The sequence below is a fragment of the Scyliorhinus torazame genome, chromosome 7, assembly GCF_047496885.1.
Source record: "Scyliorhinus torazame isolate Kashiwa2021f chromosome 7, sScyTor2.1, whole genome shotgun sequence".
Taxonomy (NCBI): Eukaryota; Metazoa; Chordata; class Chondrichthyes; order Carcharhiniformes; family Scyliorhinidae; genus Scyliorhinus; species Scyliorhinus torazame.
The window spans coordinates 61,195,873-61,210,838 of NC_092713.1; the positions used below are offsets into that span (position 1 = coordinate 61,195,873).

Here is a 14,966-nt window from a genome sequence, read left to right on the forward strand (position 1 = left end):
AATGGGAGGAGGAGCTGGTGGGGAGAGTTAGAGGAGGGCCTTTGGGCAGACGTGCTGAGTAGGGTCAACGCGACCGCAACATGTGCCAGGCTCAGCCTGATCCAATTTAAGGTAGTTCACCGGGCTCACATGACAGTGGCCCGGATGAGCAGATTCTTTGAGGTGGAAGACAGGTGTGTAAAATGTGCGGGGGAGCCAACGAACCATGTCCACATGTTCTGGGCATGGCCAAAACTGAGGGGGATTTGGCAGGAATTTGCCGACATCATGTCCAAGGTATTAAATACGAGGGTGGCAGTGAGTCCAGAGGTGACTATTTTCGGGGTGTCGCAGGATCTGGGAATCCAGGAGGAGAAAGAGGCAGATGTTCTGGCCTTTGCTTCCCTGGTAGCCCAGAGGTGGATATTACTGGCATGGAGGGACTCGAAGCCCCCAAAATCAGAGACCTGGCTATCGGACATGGTTGGCTTCCTCTGCCTGGAGAAAATTAAGTTCACCATGAGAGGGTCTCTGTTGGGGTTCACCCAGAGGTGGCAACCATTCGTCGACTTCCTCGCAGAGAATTAATCATCAGCAGAAGGGCGGGGGGGGGGGGGGTGCTAGGCTAGCTTTGATTAGGGGGGTAAGTAATGGTGGGACCTGTGGAAGAGGGAGGTGGTATTTGCACTATGTTAATATTTTTCTTGTTATGTACATTGTTTATTTTGTTGCTATTATAATGCCAAAGAAATACCTCCATAAAATATATATATATTTTTTTTAAGAACTGGGAGTTCCAGAATGTGGACCCAATGGTGTGAGAGAACAGTCAGGATGGCACAAAGCTTGACGGGAATAGTGCTCCCGTGTTTCTGCTGCCCTTGTCTTTCTAGCTGGTAGAGGTCACAGGTCACCCATTACCCTGTGATTTCTGATTTGTTTTGGCTTCTGGCTCTCTCACAGCATCAAATTTAAATTTCCTTTCCTTTGGTTTGAACCTCTTTATGGACTTGTTCCTCCTTATCTCTGTAACCTTCTCCAGCCCTGCTTCCAATTCTGGTCTCTTCACGTTCTTCATTCCTTCATGGGTGGTACGGTAGCACAGTGGTTAGCACTGTTGCTTCACAGCGGCAGGGACCCGGATTCGATTCCCGGCTTGGGTCACTGTCTATGCGGAGTCCGTATGTTCTCTCCGTGTCTGCATGGGTTTCCCCCTGGTGCTCCGATTTCCTCCCACAAATCCCGAATGTTATGCTTGTTTGGTGAATTGGACATTCTGATTCTCCCTCAGTGTACCCGAACAGGCACCATAGTGTGGTGACTAGAGAATTTTCACAGTAACTTCATTGCATTGTTAATGTAAGCCTACTTAATAATATATTAATAATAATAATCGCTTATTGTCACAAGTAGGCTTCAATTAAATTACTATGAAAAGCCCCTAGTCCCCACATTCTGGCGCCTGTTCAGGGAGGCTGGTACGGGAATTGAACCCGCGCTGCTGGCATTGTTCTGCATTACAAGCCAGCTGTTTAGTGACACGAATAAAGATTATTATTCTGCCTCAACTATAGGAATCTCATCCCTCTTGCATTCCCGTTCTTAACCTCTCTGCCTTTCCATCTCCTCCTTTAAGACCCTTCTTAAAACCCACCTCTTTGACAAAGCTTTCGATCACCCCTCGTAATGGTTCTTTCTTTGGCTTGTGTGCTTTCTTATCTGGTCTACATTACAGTCACTACAGAAATGGGTAAATTATTATCTTAAATTATTATCTTAATATTAGTGTAGCCCCACTTAAAAAATAAAATGGATATTTTTGTTTCTAAATTCATGGGACATTAGCTATTTTATCATTGGCAGCAATAGCAACCTGTTTTTTAAAAAAATGTAAAATTTGTTGACTAATATACTGTTTGGTCATGTATTTGAGGTTGCTATTGACATAAGCTATGTTTACATTCCTGAAACAGAACATGAACTGGGACACTCAGCTAAATTCCATACTGGATGATACTGATTGCAATGTCGCAAAAATCAAGGCAAGTGTGTCATGCTACTGTAAATAATTTGTTATTTTTCCTTTTAGTTTATAATTTGTAACAGTCAGAATTAAATAAAGCCCCTTTCTTTAGATTGTGTTGCAGAAAATCTCTCAAAAATGTAGTCCGTGTTCAAAGTTTTCCCCAGGCCACTTTAAAGCAAAATTTGAGTTACATTTTTAAAATTTTTAAAAATATATTTTATCTAAGTTTTTCAAACAAAAATTTTCCATTTTTACAACTTAATAATAATAAAATGTACATTAACTGTTATTTAAATAATATATTAAACTAACAACAAATGAGAAAAAAGTATTACACAAGAAGCAATTATCCACAACTAGCATAAAGACAGAAAGAAATACAAAAAACAAAACACAAAGTAACCCCCCCCCCCCCCCCCCCCCCGGGTTGCTGCTGCTGTCTGTTCTGTTTTTCCATTATCGTTCCGCGAGATAGTCAAGAAACGGTTTCCACCACCTGGTGAACCCCTGAGCCGATCCTCTTAACGCATATTTTATTTACTCCAGTCTTATGAACCCTGCCATGTCGTTTATCCAGGCCTCCACACCCGGGGGCTTCGCTTCTTTCCACATAAGTAGAATCCTTCGCCGGGCTACTAGGGACGCAGAGGCCAAAACGTCGGCCTCTTTCGCCTCCTGCACTCCCGGTTCTTCTGCAACCCCAAATATAGCTAACCCCCAGCTTGGTTTGACCCGGACCTCCACCACCTTTGAGACCACTCTTGCCACACCCTCCCAGAACCCATGCAGTGCCGGACACGACCAGAACATGTGGGTGTGGTTCGCCGAGCTTCCCAAGCACCTCCCACACCTATCCTCCACCCCAAAAAACCTGCTCAGTCTTGCTCCCGTCATGTGCGTCCTGTGTAGAACCTTAAATTGAATCAGGCTAAGCCTGGCACATGAGGACGAGGAATTTACCCTGCTTAGGGCATCTGCCCACAGCCCCTCCTCAATCTCTTCCCCCAGCTCCTCTTCTCATTTTCCCTTCAGCTCCTCTACCATCGTCTCCCCCTCGTCTCTCATCTCCCTGTATATTTCCGACACTTTACCTTCTCCAACCCATGCCCCCAAAATCACTCTATCCTGGATCCCTTGCGTCGGGAGCTGCGGAAATTCCCTCACCTGTTGCCTCGTAAATGTCCTCACTTGCATGTATAGGAAAGCATTCCCTGGTGGCAACTTATATTTTTCTTCCAATGCTCCCAAACTCGCAAACGTCCCGTCCACAAACAGGTCCTTCAGCTTCCTAATTCCTGCTCGCTGCCAACATTGAAATCCCCCATCTATCCTCCCAGGGACGAACCTGTGGTTGTTCCTTATCGGGGACCACACCGAGGCACCTGTCACTCCCCTGTGTCATCTCCACTGCCCCCAGATCTTCAAGGTCGCCACCACCACTGGGTTTGTGATGTACCTTTTCGGGGAGAACGGTAGCGTCGCCAGTGCTTTCAGGCTTGTTCCCTTACAGGACGCCATCTCCAGCCTTTTCCACGCCGCACCTTCCTCTTCCCTCATCCACTTACGGACCATCGACACGTTGGCAGCCCAATAGTAGTCACTCAGACTCGGCAGTGCCAATCCCCCTCTGTCCCTACTGCGCTGCAGGAACCCCCTCTTTACCCTCGGGGTCTTTCCCGCCCATACAAAGCTCGTAATGCTCCTATCTATTTTTTTAAAAAAGGCCTTAGTAATCAGGATGGGGAGGCACTAAAACACGAAAAGAAACCTCGGGAGGACCACCATCTTGACCGCCTGTACTCTGCCCGCCAATGACAGGGGCACCATATCCCACCTCTTAAAGTCCTCCTCCATCTGCTCTACCAGTCGCATCAGGTTAAGTTTGTGTAGGGTTCCCCAGTTCCTGGCCACCTGAATCCCCAGGTATCGAAAATTCCCTGTCACTCTCCTCAGCGGCAGAGCATCTGTCCCCCTGCCCTGTTCCCCGGGGTGCATCACAAAAAGTTCGCACTTTTCCATATTTAATTTATATCCCGAGAACTCTCCAAACTCCCTGAGTATCTGCATTACCTCTGGCATCCCCTCTACTGGGTCCGCCACATATAGCAGTAAATCGTCTGCATATAGTGACACTCGATGTTCCTCTCCCCCGAAGCACCCCCTCCACTTCTTAGAGTCCCTCAGCGCTATGGCCAATGGCTCAATTGCCAACGCGAATAGTAACGGGGACAGGGGGGCACCCCTGTCTTGTACCCCTATGTAATCGGAAGTAACCCGATCTTTGCCTATTTGTAACAACGCTTGCCACCGGGGCCCCGTACAGGAGTCTAACCCATCTAATGAACCCCTCCCCGAACCCAAATCTCTTCAGCACCTCCCACAAATAGTCCCACTCCACTCTATCGAATGCCTTCTCTGCATCCATCGCCACCACTATCTCTGCCTCCCCCTCCGGTGGGGGCATCATCATCACCCCCAGCAACCTTCTTATATTGGCGTTCAATTGTCCCGCTTTAACAAACCCTGTCTGGTCGTCATGTACCACCCCTGGGACACACTCCTCTATCCTTGTCGCCATCACTTTGGCCAGCAGCTTGGCATCTACGTTTAGGAGTGAGATGGGCCTGTATGTCCCGCACTGCAGCGGGTCTTTGTCTCGTTTCAGAATTAACGATATCGTCGCCTCCGACATTGTCAGGGGTAGTGTCCCCCTTTCCTTAGCCTCATTGAAGGTTCTCGCCAGAAGCGGGGCCAGCAGGTCCATATACTTCCTATAAAATTCCAACGGGAACCCATCTGGTCCTGGGGCCTTCCCTGCTTGCATATTCCCAATTCCTTTGATCACCTCCTCCACCTCAATCTGCGCCCCAAGACCTGCCACCTCCTGCTCCTCCACCCTCGGGAACTCCAGCTGGTCCAAAAAGTGTATCAATCCCTCTTTCCCCTCCGGGGGTTGGGACTTGTACAGCCTCTCGTAAAATGTCTTGAACACCTCGTTCACTTTCCCTGCTCCATTTTTCCCATTTCATCCCTAACTCCTCCGATCTCTCTCGCCGCCCCCCCTCTTTCGGAGTTGTTGGGCCAGCAGCCGGCTCACCTTTTCCCCATATTCATATTGTATTCCCTGTGCCTTCCTCCACTGCGTCTCCGCCTTTCCCGTGGTCAGCAGGTCAAACTCCGTCTGTAGTCTTCGTCTTTCCCTGTATAGCCCTTCCTCCGGGGCCTCCGCATACTGCCTATCCACCCTCAGAATTTCCCCAACCAATCTCTCTCTTTCTTTACCCTCTTGTTTCCCCCTGTGGGCTCTAATGGAAATCAGCTCTCCTCTAACCACCGCCTTCAGCGCTTCCCATACTACCCCCACCTGGACCTCCCCACCGTCATTGACCTCCAGGTATCTTTCGATGCATCCCCTCACCCTTCCGCATACCCCCTCGTCCGCCAGTAGTCCCATGTCTAATCTCCAAAGTGGGCGCTGTTCCTTTTCCTCTCCTAGATCCAGATCCACCCAATGTGGGCCATGATCTGAAACGGCTATAGCAGAGTACTCCGTTCTTGCCACTTTCGGGATCAGCGCCCTTCCCAAGACAAAAAAGTCTATCCGGGAGTATACTTTATGGACGTGGGAGAAGAAGGAAAACTCTTTCCTCATCGGTCTGGCAAATCTCCCCCTCCCATCTGCTCCATAAATCCCTTAAGCACCTTGGCCGCTGCCGGCCTTCTCCCGGTCCTGGATCTGGACCGGTCCAGCACTGTGTTAAAATCCCCCCCCCATTACCAAGCTTCCCGCCTCCAGGTCCGGGATACGTCCCAGCATTCGCTTCATGAATCCCGCGTCATCCCAGTTCGGGGCGTATACGTTCACCAGCACCACCGCCTCACCTTGCAATCTGCCACTCACCATCACGTACCTGCCCCCACTATCCACCACTATGGTCTTAGCCTTGAACGATACCCGTTTCCCCACCAGTATTGCCACCCCTCTGTTTTTCGCATCTAACCCTGAGTCGAATACCTGTCCCAACCATCCTTTCCTTAGTCTAACCTGATCCGCCAATTTCAGGTGCGATTCCTGGAGCATAACCACATCCGCCTTCTTTAAGTGCGCAAACACCCATGCCCTCTTAATCAGCCCATTTAAACCTCTCACATTCCACGTGATCAGCCGGGTTGGGGGGCCGTTTACCCCCCCCCCCCCCCTCGTCGACTAGCCATCCCCTTTTTTAAGCCAGCTCCTCACCCAGGTCCCACGCACCCGTCTGTCCTCCAGACGGCGCCCTCCCGTCCCGACCACCTCGTCTCGTATCAGCTCCCCCTTACCCTCAGCAGCAGCAACCCAGTTAATCATCCCCCCCCCCCCCCCCCCGCGGCTAGATTCCCCTCTAGCTTGATTGCTCCCCCCATATTGCTTCCGGGAGTCAGCTAACTCTGGCTGACCTCGGCTTCCCCCGTTTATCCTTTGACCTCCCTGCGTGTGAGGCCCCCTTTCTTCCTGCGCCCTTTTTCCCGCCTCAATTTCCATAGCACGGGGGAAAAAAACGCGCTTCCCTCTCGGCCCCGCCCCTAATGGCGCAGTTCCCTCATTCCCCTTCCCTGTCCCCTTTTCCACTGGCGCCCACATTTCTTCGTGCCCCCCCCCCCCTCGGTTCCCCGTCCAACATTATTACATAATAGCCCTCTCCCCACTTTACATTTCTGTGCCACCACCTCGCTACCTCTCTCCAGACATCAATTTCTCAAGTCTAGTCCAATTTCTCTTCCTGAATGAATGTCCATGCCTCCTCCGCCGTCTCGAAGTAGTGGTGTTTGCCCTGGTGTGTGACCCACAATCTTGCCGGCTGCAGCATCCCAAATTTGACTTTCTTCCTATGGAGCACCGCCTTGGCCCGATTGAAGCTCGCCCTCCTTCTCGCCACCTCCGCACTCCAATCTTGATATACGCCTATCACCGCATTCTTCCACTTGCTGCTCCGTGTCCTCTTAGCCCAACTCAGGCCCATCTCCCTGTCCCTGTAGCGATGGAACCTCACCACTATTGCTCGTGGTGTTTCCCCTGCCTTTGGTCTTCTCACGAGGACCCGGTACGCTCCCTCCACTTCCAGGGGGCCCGTTGGGGCCTCAGCCCCCATTAGAGTATGGAGCATCGTACTCACATACACCCCAGCATCAGCTCCCTCTGTCCCTTCGGGGAGACCTAAAATCCTTAGATTCTTCCTCCTCGAGCTGTTCTCCAGGGCTTCCAGCCTTTCCATGCACCTCTTATGTAGTGCCTCGTGCGTCTCCGTTTTTACCACCAGGCCCTGTATCTCGTCTTCGTTCTCGGCTGCCTTTGCCTTCACTCCACGGAGTTCTATCGCCTGGACCTTTTGTGTTTCCTTCAATCCCTCGATTGCCAGTAACATCGGCGCCAGCACCTCTTTCTTGAGCTCCTCCACACATCGTCGGAGGAACTCCTGCTGTTCCGGGCCCCATACCATCTGGGCTCCCTCGGCCGCCATCTTGCTTCTCCCTTCTCTTCCCTGCTGCTGCTCCAGAGGATCCTCCGCAATCTGGACACTGCTGTCGCTCCTTTCCATCCACACCCAGGGGGACTTCTTCCTTTGTCACCTCACACTGGGTTTGGCCGTAAAAAATTTCCGTTGGGGCTCCCGATAAGAGCCCAAAAGTCCGTTGAAACGGGAGGTGCCGAAATGTGCGGCTTAGCTGGTCATCGCCGCAACCGGAAGTCTCCTTGAGTTACATTTTTGATTCCGAGATTTGTAAGTACTATTGTAGAAAACAGTTACACACTGGTTTGTTATTTTCCCCATTAGTAATTATAGGTTATATACTTTTTTGTTGCTATTTGCTCAAGGAACATAATGGCCCATGAATTCCAAGCTCCCATCAGTCGTAAACTGGGGTTACCCGAAAGATGCCCTGGTGGATACACAGATAGTGCTGTTAAAAAAAAGAGGGCACTGCTTCCGGCCTCAGGAATGTTCTGCCCGACACAGTTCTCGCCCTGAGTCGGAAGGCTAGGTGGGAAAGGGTTGCCTGGATCTCGAGATTGGAAATTGGATTGGATTTGTTTATTGTCACGTGTACCGAGGTACAGTGAAAAGTATTTTCCTGCGAGCAGCTCAACAGATCATTAAGTACATGAAAAGAAAAGAAAATAAAAGAAAATACATAATAGGGCAACACACGGTACACAATGTAACTATGTAAGCACCGGCATCGGTTCAAGCATACAGGGGTGTAGTGTTAATGAGGTCAGTCCATAAGAGGGTCGTTTAGGAGCCTGGTAACAGCCGGGAAGAAGCTGTTTTTGAGTCTGTTCGTGCGTGTTCTCAGACTTCGGTATCTCCTGCCCGATGGAAGAAGTTGGAAGAGTGAGAAAGCCGAGTGGGAGGAGTCTTTGATTATGCTGCCCGCTTTCCCCAGGCAGCGGGAGGTGTTGAAATGGAAGGGAGGCAGGTTCGTGTCATGGACTGGGCTGTGTTCATGACTCTCTGAAGTTTCTTGCGGTCCTGGGCCGTGCCAGGCTGTGATGCAGCCAGATAGGATGCTTTCTATGGTGCATCTGTAAACGTTGGTAAGAGTTAATGTGGACATGCTGAATTTCCTTAGTTTCCTGAGGAAGTATAGGCGCTGTTGTGCTTTCTTGGTGGTAGCGTCGACGTGGGTGGACCAGGACAGATTTTTGGTGATGTGTACCCCAAGGAATTTGAAACTACTAACCATCTCCACCTCGGCCCCGTTGATGATGACAGGGGTGTGTACAGTACTTTGCTGCCTGAAGTCAATGACCAGCTCTTTAGTTTTGCTGGCATTGAGGGAGAGATTGTTGTCGCTGCACCACTCCACTAGGTTCTCTATCTCCATCCTGTATTCTGACTCGTCGTTATTCGAGATCCAGCCCACTATGGTCGTATCGTCAGCAAACATGTTGATGCAGTTGGAACCAAATTTTGACATACAATCGTGTGTGTACAGGGAGTACAGTAGGGGGAGTACAGTAGGGGGCTAAGTATGCAGCCTTGCGGGTCCCCGGTATGGAGGACTATTGTGGAGGAGGTGTTGTTGTTTATTCTTACTGATTGTGGTCTGTGGGTCAGAAAGTTGAGGATCCATTTGCAGAGTGAGGGGCCAAATCCTAGGTTTTGGAGCTTTGATATGAGCTTGGCTGGGCTATGGTGTTGAAGGCGGAGCTGTAATCAATAAATAGGAGTCTGATGTAGGAGTCCTTGTTGTCGAGATGCTCGAGGGATGAGTGTAGGGCCAGGGAAATGGCTTCTGCTGTGGACCGGTTGCGGCGGTATGCGAATTGCAATTAGGAGTGGAGTGACGATGCAACTCGTTTGAATATCATGCACAATTCCGGACATTCATTATAGATGAGATATTGACCAGTGTAAAGCTGCAACATGGATTCACTTGGATGAAACCATGCGCCCTGCACATACACTTGAAGTCAAAGTGCTTCTCTTTGTATGTGCTTTTGGTGCCAAATCACGCAGGAGAGCTTCCATTTTCTTGCTGCTAGCAAGCAAGACCCAAGAAATGTGAAGATGGATCATTTACTTACAAGTAAGAGATGGCCAGAGACCATTGGCAGTGTACCGACTGGCAAGGATCCCACATCTTCTGGAGAGAGCTGATCAGGAGAATCCAGGACACGATAGAGCAGTGCTAGTGTTAACTCTTGTCAGAGCACAAGGGCCTCTGGTGAACATCCTACAAAGTAGAAACTTAACTCTGGAACAAAGCAGTATAAAGATGATTTCTTGAGGTATTGTTTTGTCAGTTGTGCCAATAGGGTGCAAAACCCTTTTGTGTTCTATGCAGAGAAGTTCTGCCAAATGAGAGGGGAAGTTAAGAGAAGTGGTGGGTGAAAAGGTCCTTTGGAGGTTGAGACTCCAGAGTCAGTTATTAACTCACAGCTGACTCCAAATTAAAAGACTACGCTGCTGCACATGACCTGTGGTAGCATATTAAAATACAACAGGGTGGCATGGTGGCCCAGTGGTTAGCACTGCTGCCTACGGAGCTGAGGACCCGGTTCGATCCCGGCCCCGGGTCACTGTCTGTGTGGAGTATTCACATTCTCCCCCACAACCCAAAGATGTGCAGGTAAGGTGGATTGGCCACGCTAAATTGCCCCTGAATTGGAAAAAAGTAATTGGATACTCTAAATTTATGATACAAAATACAGCAAAAGCCCATGTGGCTGTCAAAATTCTAGAATAGCATCTCCCAGGAATATCCAGTGCTGAGCAAAACAAGCATTCTGTTGCTATTGCCCTTCATGGCGACCTACATGTACGAGGTTGGATTTTCCATTCTCACAAAGATGAAGACGGCACAAAGGAACTGGCTAAATTCGGCACCTGATGTGTGCATTGCCCTCTCCTCCTGTTTACCTGATTGAAGTGAGATAGTGAGGACCAAGCATGCTCCCCTTTCACATTAAAGGCAAGTGAACGTGGCATGTGTTGTGAATGTCGACCGGCATAGGTCCCGAAGATCGGCAGGTTGGCAAAAGTAGGTCACGAGGGGGGGAAAATAAGTTTGAAAAACACTGCCTTATCACTAACCCTGTGCCTGTGTTGATGGCATAATGAACTTTTTCAGTTCCTTAGCTTTGTTTTCTGGTTATAAATTGAATATCAAGAAAAGTGAGTGTTTCCCAATGAACTCTAGTGCCAGCTTTACCATTTTGTATACCTGGTACTGGTTTTGTTATTTAGGTGGGATTAACACACTCACTTGTGACTTTCCATACACAAGTGGTATGCGCCTGGTCACCAAAATGAAATCGGATTTGTAGTGCTGGGATAATTTGCCTCTTTCCTGAGCTGGAAGAATTCAATCCATAAAAATTAACATTCTACCCAGATTCTTGTATTTTTTCCATTTCCTTATTTTCCTGCAAAATTCATTCTTTGTTATGATTAACAGGCTGACATGAACATTTATCTGGGCAGGCAAGACTCCTGGAGTCTGTAGAGCGATACTTCAAAGAGGGTCTTCCTAATTTATTGGGCAGTCAATAATCAAAAGACTTTAACTTGATACGTCATGATTCCAAGTTAAAACTGGTGCCTTATGGAAGCGCACTCCTGCTCATCCTCTCTTCCTGCCTTAATTTGTGCCCCATAAGACCATAAGACATAGAAGCAGAATTAGGCCACTCGGCCCATCGAGTCTGCTCTGGCATTCAATCATGGCTGATATTTTCTCACCCCCATTCTCCTGTCTTCTCCCCATAACCCCTGATCCCCACTACCCTTTTCCCCTCTGAATACATGTCAAACACCATTGTGATTTCTATTTTAAAAATATGGAAACAATTTTTTCAGCATTTTAAACTTCTCCCTCCTTCGTGTAATAACCACTTATTCTTGTCCTCCATGCTTAACTCAACATTTTCCTTGTGGAGGAAGAAGGAACTCAAATGTTTTACTGACCTGCTTGTGGATAGGAACTTTTCTAGAATAGTGGTGGTTTTGTTTGCTCGCACTGTCCGTCCTTTCACCAACTACCTCCAGCATGGTAGCACAGTGATTAGCACTGTTGCTTCACAGCGCCCGGGTCCCAGGTTCGATTCCCGGCTTGGGTCACTGTCTGTGCGGAGTCTACACGTTCTCCCTGTGTCTGCGTGGTGTTATGGGCCAGGGTTTAGAGAACCCCAAAGTGTATCATGGAGTTTCACCTGACCCACAACTTTTAATAGATTGCGGTATGGGGATGTTGCTAAATGTTGCTTTCTTTCGTTGGCTCTGAATATGGTGGTCAGTATGGTCGCCTTCCTTAATTCTAATTACGTTTGCTCTAGAGTCGCCACAAGGTTCAAACCGAATACTGATCAAAGACTCGATACACCAGTTAGTTAGTTCAAAGTCAAATGCTTATTTATTTACACACACAGTTAAATATACTCATGCCGAAAATCTACAGACTAAACTATCACTACTGCTAAAGCCTATACTTAGCTTCGGGCGCCCACTCAGTCAGAGGAACAATGGCCGTTGTTCGGCTCTGAGGCTGCTGGGGTGGAACTGGTACGGGATAACAGCTAAGGTCGTCTGTCTGGTAGCGTGTGTTGACCTTGGACTTACTTGCTTCTGGTGCAGCTGGTGGACAGGTCTCCCCTTGGTGAGAGCCGGGTCCAAGAGAACGATTCTCTCCTGGGGGCTCCTTCTTATACCCAAAGGGGCTTTGCGCTCTTTTGGACGGGCCTTGAACTTGGCCCCAATCAATTGGGCCGTTTCTTGATCATTCGTATTGATCTCAACAAATAAAAGGGTGGGTGCCCTGATGGCTGGGCGTGTCCAAGGTGGCCGTTGGCATGCTTTGTTCCGGACTCCCCTGGCGCCGGAGTGTCTGCCTTAGTATCGGTTACTCAAATGTTACTATTTTGTTCCCGGAGATGGGCCATTAGTATGCTAATAGGCCTACAGTTTTGGTCTTGTCTGGGAGCTGCGGCTCCAATCAACAGACAAACCCTGAACCTGCTTGTTTTCTCAGTATTGTCCATTTTCCCTGCAATCTATGCAAAGTGTCCATTTTGTAATCGGAAAGTGGCCATCCCAGATGGCTACAGGGAGCACATGGCTCACTCTACAGGTATGGTACAGCAGACATGGACCAGTGGTTTTTAAAACAAAACAATGTTTATTTCTATGAACTCAAGTTAACCTTTTTAAAAACAAAGAGTGAATATCTTAGCAACCATTAATTCAAATACAACACTAAGTAATCTGTGTGCTGTTCTTTTAACATCCAAAAGACTTAACAAAACCTCTAAACAGGAGCACATTAGGGTTTACATTCAAGACTGAAAACATTTATAATTCTTCTGAATTCACCAACTGATCCATAGATAGTCTTTGGATGGCAGAGATCAACAGCAGTGCAGCTCACTTTTAACTTCAGATTCAGCTCACTGAACCCCCCCCCCCCACAAGCTTTCTCAAACTGAAACTAAAAAGCAGAAGTAGAGCTCAGCTCCACCCACACTCTGACATCACTCCAGTAACATGAGCAGCTCCATTTCTTAAAGGTACAATTCTTTAACACCCATTTCTTAAAGAGTACTCACACATGACAATTGGTTTCCTCCGGGTGCTCTGGTTTCCACCCACAAGTCACGAAAGACGTGCTGTTAGGTAATGTGGACATTCTGTGTACCCGAACAGGTGCCGGAATGTGGCGACTAGGGGCTTTTCATAATAACTTCATTGCAGTGTTAATGTAAGCCTACTTGTGACAATAAAGATTATTATTATTATTAGAAAGGATTTTGTCATTGCCTCAAACCAGCAGTGGTTCTATTTCAACGTTGTATGATCTCATGATATCCTCTGGATCAGAGTTAATGCATCCTCGTCGTGTAGAGTTAATGCATCCTCGTCGTGTGCCAGGCTTAGCCTGATCCAGTTTAAGGTGATCCACAGGACTCATATGACTGTGGCCCAGATGAATTGGTTTTTTGAGGAGGTGAAGGAAAGATGTGGCAGGTGTGGGGGAAGTCCTGCGAACCATGTTTTGGGCGTGTCTGAGGCTGAGGGGATTTTGACAGGGATTTTCAGATGTCATAGAACATAGAAAAATACAGCACAGAACAGGCCCTTCGGCCCACGATGTTGTGCCGAACCTTTGTCCTAGATTAATCATAGATTATCACCGAATCCACAGTGCAGAAGGAGGCCACCCGGCCCACCAAGTCCGCATCGGCCCCCGGAAAGAGCACCCCACCCAAGGTCAACACCTCCACCCAACACTAAGGGCAATTTTGGACACTAAGGGCAATTTATTATGGCCAATCCACCTAACCTGCACATCTTTGGACTGTGGGAGGAAACCGTAGCGCCTGGAGGAAACCCACGCACACACGGGGAGGATGTGCAGACTCCGCACAGACAGTGACCCAAGCCGGAATCGAACCTGGGACCCTGGAGCTGTGAAGCAATTGTGCTATCCACAATGCTACCATGCTGCCCTGAAAAGTTCCACATTTCACTTGTGTCCTTCCCTGACAGCCTATGTTCCCAACTTATAAGAACATAAGAACTAGGAACAGGAGTAGGCCATCTGGCCCCTCGAGCCTGCTCCGCCATTCAATGAGATCATGGCTGATCTTTGTTGACTCAGCTCCACTCTCCGGCCCGTACACCATATCCCCGAATCCCATTATTCTTTAGAAAGGTATCTATCTTTTTCTTAAAAACATTTAAAGAAGGAGCTTCAACTGCTTCACTGGGCAAGGAATTCCAGAGATTCACAACCCTTTGGGTGAAGAAGTTCCTCCTAAACTCTGTCCTAAATCTACTTCCCCTTATTCTGAGGCTATGCCCCCTAGTTCTGCTTTCCCCGACCAGTGGAAACAACCTGCCCGCATCTATCCTATCAATTCCCTTCATAATTTTATATGTTTCAATAAGATCCCCCCCCCCCGCATCCTTCTAAACTCCAATGAGTACAGTCCCAGTCTACTCAACCTCTCGTCATAATCTAATCCCCTCAACTCTGGGATCAACCTAGTGAATCTCCTCTGTACTCCCTCAAGTGCCAATATGTCCTTTCTCAGGTAAGGAGACCAAAACTGAACACAATACTCCAGATGCGGCCTCACCAACACCTTATACAATTGCAGCATAACCTCCCTAGTCTTGAACTCCATCCCTCTAGCAATGAAAGACAAAACTCGATTAGCCTTCTTAATCACCTGTTGCACCTGCACACCAACTTTTTGCGACTCGTGCACCAGCACACCCAGGTCCCTCTGCACAGCAGCATGTTTTAACATCTTACCGTTTAAATAGAAATCCATTCTGCTGTTATTCCTCCCAAAATGGATAGCCTCACACTTGGCAACATTGAATTCCATCTGCCAGACCCTAGCCCATTCACCTAACCTATCCAAATCCTTCTGCAGACTTCCGGTATCCTCTGCACTTTTTGCTTCACCACTCAC

At 48.4% G+C, this 14,966-nt stretch overlaps 1 protein-coding gene across 1 annotated transcript in view; it reads left to right on the forward strand.

The window, feature by feature from the left end:
• Positions 1–14,966, forward strand: part of LOC140426255 (uncharacterized) — an 85,452-nt gene that overhangs the window by 9,630 nt on the left and 60,856 nt on the right. Inside the window, exon 2 of the mRNA XM_072510780.1 lies at positions 1,953–2,021. Within this exon, the coding sequence (XP_072366881.1) occupies positions 1,956–2,021 (66 nt within the window). The 5' untranslated portion in view covers positions 1,953–1,955. The remainder of the gene's footprint in view (positions 1–1,952; positions 2,022–14,966) is intronic.